We start from the raw sequence: 13,381 nt of genomic DNA on the forward strand, positions 1-13,381 counted from the left end.
TCCACAAAGCCTGACTAAACCGTGGTCAAGAAAGAGTCCTGGCTGTCGCTCAGTACTGCTGGCCCATGACAGGTGGCAATAAATAGGAAAGATAAAGTTATTACTATCAGTAAATGATACTGGTAAAGACTGGTACCTCTAAACACATTTCTCACACCCACTCTCCAAATACACTACCCACACCACTCAGGTACTGAATGTGGACTGGAGGACCAGAACAGGCTGTGGGCAGGGTACTTGAGCTGTTTTCCTAGAACCAGCCCCAAAGGCCTAACTAAAAATTGTTCACTTACAGGAAGGGCAGACAGGCATGTCCTAGCAGCAAGCCTAAGAAGTCACAAGGGGGTCCTCGCCCACCCAAGAGCAGGGCTGGTGTGGAGCCAGGCCTGAGGCTGGGTGTTGGGCCCTGCAGAACATGCATTACTGTGCACAAAGCCTTAGGTGATGATAAACCACGAACTCCTCAGAATCCAGCACCCAGCAGCTCTAAATGCTCTGTGACATCCACACAAACAGGACCAAGAGAACACCTGGAGATCCACGCTCCGGGAGCTGGCGATCCAGTAGTTGAAGCCCAGGACAATGATACAGGCCACCAGGGCAGCCAGCACGAGCGGTGGTGACTTCATGCTCCGACGTCCGTTTCCCAATCCCATCATCTCAAGGGCCGGGCTGAGAACCTGCCGAATGAGAACAGGCACACAGGCCTCAGTACCAGGACTGCCATGCCCCGGACATGCCACATCCATCACCACAACCAACAGGAAGGCGGCCTGCCCGAAACACAGGCTGGTGTTTTCTCCTTGAAAGACAGAGCTGTCGGCAGAGAGGACTGTACATAGCACACCCAGAGCAGATGATGTGTGCCCTGGGCAGTGCGGCTAGATCCCTGGGACAGGCCTGTGGGAGTGGGCACCATCATAGAAACCCATCACACACCGGCTCAACACTGCGGGCAGGTAATAATTTCTCTTTTCCCATCTGAAAAGATGGGGATAACTATAGTTTCTTACCTCCCAGTACAATTTGAGAAATCACCATCTCTGTAAGCAGTAAAAGCAAATATTAGTGCTTCTACATCACATTAGAATGACTAGAACGACTCCAGGGACTTGCCTGGTTGTCCAATGGGTGGGACTTCACCTTCCAATGCAAAGGGTGAGGGTTCAATCCCTGGTCAGGGAGCTAGGATCTCACATGCCTGACCATGAAAAAAACCAAGACACGGAACAGAAGCAAAAGACTTCAAAAAATCTTTTAAAAATGAAAGAAAGACTCCATTTCTCATTATTCCGCAAAGAAGTCTTTTTGATCTGATTCCTAACAAGGGGAGGGTTTTCTATTCTTTGATAAAATTGTCAGTGACACCCAATTACGATATTCCCTGAGCCAAGCAGGAAAGCCTCCTGGAGGCGTGTGAAGCCAGGACCGGAAGTGCCCCGACTGCCTCAGAAAGAGGCATTGGCCCCGCTTCCTTTGAACACTGTTCTCTCCCTTCTGAGCCCGTATCTGTGCAGCACAGCCAAGTCAGGAGACTTCAAGGGCCGCAGGGAGCATCAGACTTCTTGAAAGAAACAGAAACACAGCTGACAAGGAAGGAGCCATGTTTCTGCTCCTGGGCTCCGATCCCAAGCCCAGTCTGGCTGGATCCCAGCCCTGCCCCAGCACGGGTAAGGTTAGCGAACTGTTCCAAACGGCTTTCGCTGAGCCAGATGAACAGGGCCTTATCAGAAGGAAGGCAATGCACACAATACATGTAATCAACGGGCTCCCTCACAATAGATGTGCTTTTATGCCAAGTGAGGCCAGCAATGGAGGACGGGGAAGAGGTGGTGAGGGCGGAAGGGGAGAAGCAAACGGGGGAGGAGGGGAAGAGACACCACCAGGGACTCAGCTCTGAGGTGAAGTTCCTGCAGGTGAGGACACAGGAGAACTGAGAGCCAGCTCTCCCCCAATGGTACTTGTAGCTGAGTCGTGTCCCTGGGAGACATCCTCTCTCTCTAGGTACTGGCGTGGGAGCCAAGAAGGGGATGTAAGAGCAATCTAGTGGAAATCACATAAAACTAAGCACCCCCAGAATTCCCATGCATAGAACTGAGGGCTGAGTCCAGCTTCCATTGACTGGTGCCTTCTTCACCAGCTTCTGGTCTCTTGGGACAAAAGAGGAAAATAAGTTTTAAATTTAACTGTCAGTTGCTATCAGCTAGCACTGTATGTACTAACAGAGAGTGATGCTCAGAAATACTAAAGTTCCAGAAAATTCTACGGATCTGCTGAAAATGTGTCTCCACTGCTTTATCATGTTTTTGATCATGAAAGTCTTTCTTTAAAAAAAAAAAAAAAAAATATATATATATATAATTACAAATACAATTGGGGAGAAAAATCACACACAGTGAAGTGTAAAATTAAAAGTCCTCCTCTTCCTACTTCACTGGCTGTTCCTTCTATTCCAGCTGCTCTTAACCCTCAAAAGGCATCAAAATAACCCGGGACATTTCTTAAATTACCAAGAAGTAGGCCCACTCCTCCTTTCTCTATGAAATCTTTTGCCCGTAATTTTTAGCTATTGTTGGTGTTTTCAAAATAACCTAATCTCATCACTCTTTGTTTCTAGATTTTGCTTAAATTTTGAAAGACATTTCCTACTCTAAGTTTAGATATACATTTACCCATATCTCCTCTCAACATACCTATGGGTTTCATATTTATATTTAAATATTTCATCCATTTGGAATTTTTTTGACCTAAGAAGTAAGGAAATACAAAGAAAACTTTTTTTTTTTTTTTGGAATGCCCAGCCAGTTCTCTGAGCACTCTCTTATGGAATAATCTATTTTCACTCAGTTCTCTGAAAGGCCGTCTTTGTCACATGCTTAAACCCTTGACAATACGCTTTTAGATGGGATCCTTACTTGATCTTTTGTTATACCTGCAGATGTGAGTCAGGGTGGTATACTGTAACTCTGAAAACAATGTAATTCAATTCTCACTTCAAGGAAGTTACAGATGATCATTTAACATTCTTCTTCCTTTAGCCAGTCGAAAAGTTTAGTGAACAGCTTTGACAGGACAGGTTGTCGTGCTAGCAACAGGAAGCCAGGGCAGCGTTAAGAGATCTAACTCAGAACCCAGTGGCCAGAGTCAGACTTGGCTCCACCTCTTAAGAACCACAGAACCCTGGACTGTCTTCCTCAGAGGGCTTAAATGAGGAATACAGACCAGAAAACATAAGAGACATGCCTAGAACCACAACCGACACATAGTTTCAATGGCTCAGGGAATGCTGACTATCATATTAGAGGCTTCCCTGGTGACACAGGCAGTAAGAATCTGCCTGCAATGCAGGAGACCCAGGTTTGATCCCTGGGTCAGGAAGATCCTCTGGAGAAGAGAATGGCACCCCCACTCCAGTATTCTTGCCTGGAGAATCCCATAGACAGAGGAGCCTGGTGGGCTACATTCCATGGGGTTGCAGAGTCGGACATGACTGAGCAACAGTAATCATTATTAGAGATGGAAAGATGAATAACAAATCATTTCCAGATCTGGCCTTTTCTGCCCTTTATAAGAAAAGGTGATGAATGTCTTCCCTCCTCAATTGTTCTACTTTATAGGAACCAGCCATTCCTAGGAACCAGCCATAGGAACCAGCTCCTCCCTCAACTCTGCTGTCCACTGAAGCAGCAGTCACTGCCATCACCTGGGCTGACTCACAGATGCTGCTTCTGCAGCAGACATCCTAGACTAGGACCCTAGTATGCAAGAGAGAGGTTCCAGGAAGCTGAGTACAGTCTCAGAGGCCCCTCGCCTGACCCAGCACTTGGCAGGTCAGTTGGTGTGCAGCCGCCCAGAGGGCGAAATAAGGAGAGCCCCGGGCTCCCAATGGACAGAGGGCTGCCCAGGTAAGAAGATGACCATGACGGAGAAAGGGCCAACAGTGACCCTTCGTCCTGCAACGTGCCTCACCCAGGACTTCCAGGATTGCAGGAACACTGCTGCCCAAGACGAAGGGAGTCATGGCTGGGAAAATGTCAAAGCCTAATGAAGACTAAGGGCAGGCACTCAAAGTCAGGGTTGTCAAATGTTTCAAACGCTCTACCCTCCTCCACTTTAGAATTTATACAGACTGGGGGTGACAGAAGTGGGTGGGAGACAGTCTATGTCAGACAGATTAACAGTCATAATTTAGGCTTCAGAATGTGTTTTGTCTTATATTTGATTATAGTCACTTGACATACTGAAAAAGATTAACCTAAATCAACTAAACTCTGTGAAATTCCAGGTATATCTGCATTAAATGTTTCTTGGCAAGTTGGAAGAGTAGTTTTTAAAAAAATGACTGGCTCAATTAATTTAAGCAATTCAATCTACTGGTTAAAATTATTGTTGCCTTTTAAGCAAAAATGTTTTTAAGAGAACAGAGACTTTTTTTTAAGAAAAACATAAAATGGGCAACTGGTTAAATACATGAGCCCTTTGAACTTCCTAGTTAAATAATCTTTCCATTTCCTCATTTTCACAGAGGTTTTTAATCATATAGGCAAATACATAAGCAATCAAATCAGATTGACTTGTTTAACCAATGTCATCACTACAGGAACAACACAGCTTCTCCAAACAATATGGGAGCTGCACCTTTATTCCTTCTCAGAAGAAATGGCCTTACCAGGTGGGCGGAGGGCCAGAGCCGGAAGTGCCCTCAATGGAGCCGGAAGTGACCTGAACGGAGTTCAGAAGCCACCTCAGTGAGCAAACAGATTGGAGGATGCCCCACTTAGCGCTGAGGTCTCAGGAGTTGGTCACCAACATTTTTTTGGAGGGTTCAAAGATATTCCACCCCACCCCAAGAATGTCTCCAAGGCAGAAGTCAGCATACTGAGGCCTAGAGCCATTAGCAGCCCATTGTGTAAATAAGGTTTTGGTGAACACAGCCACGCCCAGCCCTTGAAGTACTGCCCACAGCTGCTTTCTGCCTACCAGGCAGAGTTGAACAATTGACACGGGGATTTACTCAAAGGGTTAGAATGAAGACTGACGCAGTTAGATGTATTATTATCTGGCCCCTCTGGGGAAGTCTGTAAACTCCTGTCTAAACCATTAGGGTTAAATTACAAGTCCATTGAATTCTCCTTTTAAATTCTTATATTCTTTTAAAAACTTACTAGGAAGTATACAATTCTCCTACTCCCACTTTCCCAACCCTCAATTTGCCCCCAATTCTAGAATCTAATAGTTTAGAAAGAAAAACCTTTAACAGCATGGTAACTACAATAATACCATATCACACATAGTAAAGTTGTAAGAGAGTAGATCTTAAAAATTCATCACAAGAAAAAAAATTTTGTAACTGTGCAATGATGATAACTAGATTTACTGTGGTGAGCATTTTGCAAAGTATACAAATAATGGATCTTTACCCTATATACCTGAAACTAATATGTGATGTCAATTATGCTCAATAAAATGTTTTAAAAAGAAAAAAATGTCAAAATTCATGTGCATATTTAGGGCTATAGAGTGAAAATACCAAAGAGTGAGATGGATGAGTGAAAATGAATGAGAACCAATTCCATTGTGTTTCTTCCAGCACTTGACTTTCTGCAGAAGGGCCAACTCCCCTGTGGACGCCACAGCTACACGATAGCAAGTGTTCCCAAATTCCTCCTCTTGTTCGGGAGTCGGCAAGCTCCAGCTTCAGGGCAGAATCCTTCCAGCCACCTGTCTTTGTACACTGTCTAAAAGCTCAGGTTTCAAGCTTTTTTATTGAAAAAACAAAACAAAACAAAACAATAATATTTCATGACACGAGAAGTACATGTAATTAAAATTTCACTGACATAAATAAAGGTCTGTTGGGACACAGCCATGACCATTCATTTACATATTGTCATGGCTGTCAGGCTATGAGAATTGTGTAGCTGTGACACAACCCACTGGGCCTACAGAACCTAAAATACCATCTGGCTCTTTACAGAAAACGTTTACCAACAACTGCTGTAGTTCACAGTTCTCAAAGTATGGACCCTGGACCAGCAGCATCAGCATCACATGATTATAAAGTTCTCCAGGTGATGCTGATACAGGTCAAGATTGAGAACTGTGCTCACCAGAGCTCACTGGACAGGTCTGACAAGTGCCTCTTATTCTGGTCACACTCAATTATTTTTAAGAAGCAGAAAGGCATGTTGGAGAGGGTACGTTGTTTATCTTTGGGGAAACATTTCTATACTATTTAAACATTTCCATACTGTTTAAAGGTTGAGTTTGGATTCCCCAAACTTCCTTGGCTTTTGGCTACAGTCCACCAGGCCCCTCTGTCCATGGGATTCTCCAGGCAAGAATACTGGAGTGGGTTGCCATTTCCTCCTCCAGGGGAGATCTTCCCATCCCAGGGATAGAACTTGGGTCTCCTGCATTGTGGGCAGATTTTTTACTGCCTGAGCCACCAGAGAAGCCCCAGTCAGAATGAAGTGATCACTAATTCCAGAGCAACAATGGCTTCTACAGGACCCTCCCTCACTGATACAGAAAACAGAGAGGAAAGATAAGGTATCATCTACCTGCTGCATGGATATAAATGACAGAGAACATTTTGATGGGCTAGACCGAATCAGAGAAATAGCTTACTTTTTTTTTTCTAAAATCATTAGTATATTAAAATTTTGTCCAAGAATTCACCAAGGCACTATTTTTAAAAACTAGTAATAGCAAATGAGCCATCTTGAAATTACAGCCCAGCTGATCCTCAAAAGACTACAGTCCAGTCAACCCACAGAACCAGAAGCAATAACTAAACGATGGTTTTACGCTTGCAGCTGATCTGTTATGAAGCAACAGATGATCAAAACATAAACTGTTACATGAAAAAAGTTACAAAATAGTAATGCTCATATCCCATTTTTGTTGAAAATTTTTAAAAATATACTCAATAAATCAATCGTCGTGAAGTCGCTCAGTTGTGTCCGACTCTTTGTGAACCTGTGGACTGCAGCCCACCAGGCTCCTCCATCCACGGAATTTTCTAGGCAAGAGTACTGGAGTGGGTTGCCATTTTACATTTTTCTATAATAGAAAATGTACAGCAAATGCTTATAAGGAAAGATATTTACAAGTTGGAGTAAGAGAGGAGGAGATAGAGAGGAACAGAAAGAATACAGGGCAGCCCATTTCTGACCTGGTGACGCAGTGGTTCCTCATCTCCTCCCAACCTCCTGTGCTCCCCTGTAAAGGCTTATCCCTGTCTTCTAAGGCTAGTGTGAAAATTAAATGAGAGCATGTACTTGTCACCAAGCAAATACTAACTGAAAAGAACTGCTGTGGTATTAACCTTTTTTTTTAAAATATAGTTATTTATTTGGTTGCATCAGGTCTTTGTTGTATCATGTGGAATCTTTTGCTGTAGTGCATGGACTCTCTAGTTGTGGCATATGGGCTTAGGAGTTGAGGCATATGGACTTAGTTGCTCCAAGGCATGTGGGATCTTTGTTCCCTGACCAGGGATTGAACTTGGGTCCCGTGCATTGCAAAGCAGATTCTTAACCACTGGACCACCAGGGAAGTCCCGGTATTAACCTTTTAAAGTCTCAGTTTACTCATTAAAAAAAAAAAAAATGGGGAGTGCGATCAATTATACCTGCATTCACAGGGTTCTTCTGAGAATCAAATGAAAGAATTACCTGAGACTGAAGTGAGAGAAACAGCTGTCTACCAGCAGGGCGTATGCACCCCAGAAGGTGTAAAAGACGCTCCATCTGGGCTGGGGGAAAATCCTAGAAGTTACATTTATTTTTGTCCAAAAAGTAGAAGAGCAACTACGTTTAGTAATGTAAATATTACACCAAGTTAAATGTATTACGTGTACACTAATTACTTTACACTGTGTTACACTGTACTAATACTACCATGAAATACTAACAGTGCTAGTAAAAGCAGGAACTGACTGCACCCTCACAAAGTCACCAGCCCTCTGAGGTACCCGACACACTCCTTTGACTGGGCAAGCATACAATGAAATAGATGCACAAATTAAAACTAAACTCACAGAGGATATGAAGCTTTAAGGTTCCCATAAAAAGCACAGATTAAAGCTATACTAGTAAACGCAAGCACAGGTGAACAAAAGCCGGGGGTTAGGAATGCACTTCCCACCCTGAGCCAGCTTCATCTGTGCGACATCACCAAGTAAAAACAAGGATGTTGTACTCAGATCTAACAAGATCCAGACCAAAAAACCCTCAAAGTTCAAGGAGTATTTGAAAGAGGGTTTTACCTCCACAATGATTCCAGCCCTAAGTATATACTGGATCTTGAGCTACAACATTAGCACATGTACATTAATTTATAATTAAGTAACAAACACACATACAGAGGAGTACTAAAAACTGGTCTTAACTGAGATCCAACTGACATTATGCTGTACTAGTTAAATTTTTTTTTTTTTACTAACAAGAATGAACAAAAAAGCTTGGAAACCACAGCAAACTATCTCATTATACAGTATTTTTACATATGTGTTCTTCCTGTCAGCACTAGTTAATCATCAAAATCTTAGTGAGAGGAAGTTTTATTAATGCAGTCTTGAAAGAGAATAAGATCACGATGTAAAAATCTGAGAAGGTGTGCATTTTCTTTCCTGAAAGTGGCTGACATTTCTTTGTGAAGCAAAATAGGCTCTCTGGGAATTTTGGAAATAATCCTCAAACTTCAAGCCACGCCTCTCTTTCAATGTAATTTCATCAGTAACTTGGAAAAGTCTAGAAAGCAGCCACACTCTAAGACCATCTTGGGGGAGCAAGAGAAATGCCATTCACATTTTGTTAAGGTGAAAGCCCCCATGGCGCAGCAGGCAAAGAATCTACCTGTCAGGAGATCCCTGGGGGAGAACACAACAACCCTCTGCAGTATTCTTGGAGTGGACAGAGGAGCCTGGCGGGCTATAGAGTCAGACAGAGCGACTAAGCACAAGGGGATGTCAAGACCATTCCCTCTACTTTTGTGAAGTTTTAGAAAATAATGCTAACTGAGTTTTTCTTTTAAACAAAAAGAAAAGTGATTTTTTTTCTTATCCCAATTCCCCATTTCAAGTCATTAAAAAAGAAATCTTTTCCTAAAGCAACTATTTTTTTCCCCCACAGAAAACAACAATAATACAACTGAATTAAAGGCCCAGGCACAGGGCCTCTCCTCCAGTTCCTGCCTCCCCTCACAGCCCCTCCCAGACTGTTTAAAAGCAGGGCCACACTACCTCATGTTCCCTTCCACTTCACTGCCAGTGATGGGATCCTACTCGCTGCCCAGCAAGACAAGTTGAAAGCGACACCCCGCCTTCCAACTCTTCCCACACAGGCAGTTTCCCCAGGCTCTGCCTGGCTATCCTTTGTGCTTCAGATGCAGAAAGCTGGCCTGCAACGTTCACAGGATCAGCAGTTCCCTTCTGGATGGGGGAAGGTGGCCATACAAATGGACTGAAGCTGGCCCTGGGCCTGACACGGTCAACCATTCTCATTGCTGTTTCAGCCCCACCCCTGAAAAAAACAATATACACGCAAAATCTTTTCATTCCCTCATCAATAACTGGACCAGCAATTAGAAAACAAATGGCACCCTTACTTTCTAATAGCAATGTTCCCAAATGCTGACCTCCACCCCTCACCCCCAGCATTCCTGCCTCTCATCCTTGGTTTTTCACTTCTGAGCAAAACCAATGGGGAGAAAAGGTGATATCTTCACAGGAGAGGAAAGTAAGTCTTGAAGTGTTGTTTTCTTTAAACATTCTAAGAATTCAATGTCTTTTCACCACTGACTCCTTAAAAATTGAGTTCTGACCTAAAAAACGCCAAGTCTTAGCAAGCTCCTGGTTTCTATTTACAAATAAACTTAGTCTTCACAGTAGCCTGCGCTTAGCTTAATCTTCTCTAACATAGGGAGGAGGAGCTATGGATGGATGCTCTAGAAGACCCACAAGTACCAACAAGGGATTCAACTTCTCAGGCCCCATGCTACAAAAAAATTCAGGAATACTAAAACTGCCTAAATTTGAGTCAGTCTCGTGGCCATGAGCCAAACAGAGTCACTCTAAAGCTGTTAAACATGTAATCAGGTTACTGGACTACCTTACTCTGCCCCTAGGATTGTCCCTCAATATTTGCATTATTTAGGGCAATTGGACCTTGGAGATCACAAACCAGACAAAGGAAATCTCAAAGCCGTGAAAGTCACACAAGTTTGGTTTTGCAGATTTGGAAACGGGATATCTCAAGCCTCACCACGACTTGGCGAATACAATGATTCTAAAATTCCGCTACAACGAATACTCATCGAAACAGGTATTTTGCCTATTTTGTTTTACCGAAAGACAATCATTAAAAATATTAAGTAGGGTGTGACATATAAAGAGTATGTAAACCCAGGAGACTATTTTTACGGCGGAGCAGAAGTTTTGTGGATCCTCCACGCCGCCAAAGTTGGGAAATACAGGTACAGAAGGAACCCGGAGCATCCCTGAGACGGGATTCGGAAGAGCTCCGGCAGTTCGCAGACCGAGGACCCGGTGTCAAGCTCACCTGCCAGGACGCGACTGCTGCCAACGTGGGCACCGCGGCGGCCCGGGGCGGAGAGGGAAAGAGACGAGCGGCGCGGCCAGCCCGCCCTCCCCGTGTGCCAATCACGCCCGCACCGCTGCCACTAGCGCCACTTTGGGGATGCTCGCTTTCGACTCTGGGTGCCGACGCGCGTGACACAGCTAAGAACAAAAAGAAAGGCCCCGCATCGCCCCAGACCGGCCTCCTCAGGGGAGCCCAGCAACGGAGCGGAGCCCGGGAGGCGGAACGCGGCGGGTCGGGGCGGCCCCGGGAAGGAGGCTCCAGCGCTGGGAGGTGCGGGGCCGGCCTCGAGCCCACTCCGGTAAAAGGCTGCGGCCCGGGCGCCAGCCGGGGGAGAGCGGGTGTTTCCGGGGCCCGGCGCCGGGTCCTTGGGCGCGGGCCCCGGGCCGTGGAGGGACAAGGAGAGAGAAGGGGGCTGGGGCGACCGGGGGAGGGCCGCCAGGCGTGCGCGCCGCCTACTCACCCCCTGCCGCGGCTCCGGCGGTTACTCGGCGCTGCGGGGGCCCGGCTCCCTTCTCGCCCGGGCCGCTCTGCCACCGCCGCCGGCCTCGTGCTCCCGTCCGCCCTGGGCAGCGTCCAGCGCCGCCGCGTTCGCGGCCTCCGCAGCGGCGAGTCCCCGCCTCTGGCCAGCGCCCGCGGCGCGCGGAGGAGACGGCCTCGGGAGCGCGAGGAGGCGAGGCCGGGACCGCGCCCGGACTCCCGGCCCCGCGGTGCGCGCGCCCTGGCCCGCGGCCGCTGAGCGGCGGGAGCTGGAAAAGCCTGGTCGCGCCCCCTCTCAGCCTCCTCCCCAGCTCCTCACCCGAGGCTCCCGGCGCGCCTTCGGGCCTGGGCTCCGACAGACCAGCAGAGCGGTCTCGATGCTTTTAAAGCAGGTGAGAAGTGGCGACGGAAAGAAGGGCCCCGGGAGACCGCCCTCCCCCCCACCCCTCAACGTCCCCCACCTCCGGCCGGGAGGAATTTTCCGGAACCCAGAGCCGACCGCACCCATTGTCACACTCCTGGTCTTGCTCACGTCTCTGGTCTTGCTCACGTAGTCCTGGCCGAAACTGCCCAGGATAGAGGGGCCAAGGAAAAACAGGTATTTGGGGGATCTTTACTCACAAATCTGTCCTTTTTCTTCCATCAGCCCTTCACAGGTGGGCTTGATCTTCCTAAAGCTATTGTCTCTCAGCGCTCATTTTGTTGAGCGTTGGGACACTCCCAACTGTGCAGCAGAGAAAATCCCAAGGCTCTTGGGTGCTGCCCAAGCGGGATCCTCTAGGATTTTCTCAGAATGGAGCCTGGAAATCTGAAATTTAAACAGCACCCAGGTGACCTTCAGGCACACGCAAGTTTGAGAAGCACTGTTGAGCCACACCTACCTGAGAAGATGCCACAAAACTAGTGACATATAGAATAACCATATGAGAAATGGAATATTTCCTGCCATATCAGTAAATAAGACTGTCATTGTCATCAGCAGTTGCAGCCTGCCAACGTGAGCCTGTATTCTAAGGGAATACAGGAAAAAGAATACCAGCAGACTTCAGACCCTCCCCACAGTGAGCCCAAGGGAACTTGGGATGTGAAAACACAGAATACTGGCCCCATAGCTGAGATGTATATAGAAGAAATTATTTTAGTGAGCCGAGACTCTTGCATTGTCTCATTCACAGAAAAGCACAAACTTTCTTAACTTGGGATATCTGCTTTCTTTAATTAACAATAATCTTCTGATGTTCCAACTAGCTGCCCTTTGTTGCAGAACTTCTATAAAACCTGGCTGTTCCTCTCACCTCCTCACAGCAGTTGTCTCAGAGTCACTTGAGATACTGTCTCCCAGACTTGAACTCCCCAAATTCCCACCAAATAAAACATAACTCTCAACTTTTAGGTTGTGAATATATTTTAAGTTGACCTGTACTAGGAAATTATAAAGCAATGATTCTTAACCTTGGTAGCATGAGCCAGACATTCAAATTATCTGGGAGATTTTAAAGTATTTAGATACCAGGGTCCCACCTCTAGAGTTCTGAGTCTGAACATTAGTATTTTTGTTTTAAAGCTTCTCAGATTGAACATGTGGCCAGAAATGAGAACAATTTTCCTAGAATCATCTCTTTTTGAACCTACCTAGCTCTAGTATCTGAGAAAAGAACCCCCTGGCTCATCCCTCCCAAACCCCAACTCCAAAAGACAAACTCCTAAAGGAACTCTCACAGTTAAAACTGGATTCAACCAGAACAGACCCCTTCAAAAAGTTAAGGTTCCTTACTACCACCTGAGCGTGGATCTCCTTAACGGCAGTTACAAGAGCTTTTATGAGTCCAAACCTGAGTCATGAGCTGACAATAATAACCCCTTTAGAGTGATATTCTAGTATATTCCAACATGATGTTTTCATTGCCCATTGTTAGACTGCCACCTGGTCAAAATAAGTGTTCAAAAGCTATGTGTGTGTTGACCATCAGCTCTGGCTTGTCCTTGGTCTTGACTTGCAACTCTTGCCTCTGATCCCCTATGAACCTTCAGTGACCATAGTCAGGGTTTTAGAACAGGCGCAGTATCTTCCCTTAATGCTCTTTTTGGCTCTCCTAGTAACACTTTGCCTTCTTAGACTGCGAACCGTAACTTCCATCTCATTTGCCTCTAAGTATGTTCCCATTAGTGTCTGTGATTTATCAGTGACTAATTAGTCAGTGACTAAGCCAGGGATTCTTAATCACTTTATAGAAGAGGTCCATATGTCTAGGTACAAGGGAAGCTGGCTAAATTAACTACATCTTTACTGAGAGGGA

General features: G+C 45.9%; 1 protein-coding gene across 5 annotated transcripts in view; it reads right to left on the reverse strand.

Annotated features, from left to right (window-relative positions):
- The window catches only part of GOLM1 (golgi membrane protein 1), a 59,485-nt gene extending 48,000 nt beyond the window's left edge, over positions 1 to 11,485 (reverse strand). For 3 of the 5 annotated variants that reach the window (XM_061426075.1, XM_061426073.1, XM_061426074.1), the window contains exons 1-2: positions 11,068 to 11,156; positions 531 to 680 (exon numbers count right to left, since the gene is read on the reverse strand). In XM_061426075.1, coding sequence (XP_061282059.1) covers positions 531 to 659 — 129 coding nt within the window. In that variant the 5' untranslated portion in view covers positions 660 to 680; positions 11,068 to 11,156. Of the gene's footprint in view, positions 1 to 530; positions 681 to 10,565; positions 10,660 to 11,067; positions 11,157 to 11,403 lie in introns of those variants that run through there. The other 2 variants (XM_061426071.1, XM_061426072.1) reach the window with 2 other exon arrangements.
- Positions 11,486 to 13,381: the final 1,896 nt, after the last annotated feature.

Source organism: Bos javanicus, chromosome 8 (assembly GCF_032452875.1).
Source record: "Bos javanicus breed banteng chromosome 8, ARS-OSU_banteng_1.0, whole genome shotgun sequence".
Taxonomy (NCBI): Eukaryota; Metazoa; Chordata; class Mammalia; order Artiodactyla; family Bovidae; genus Bos; species Bos javanicus.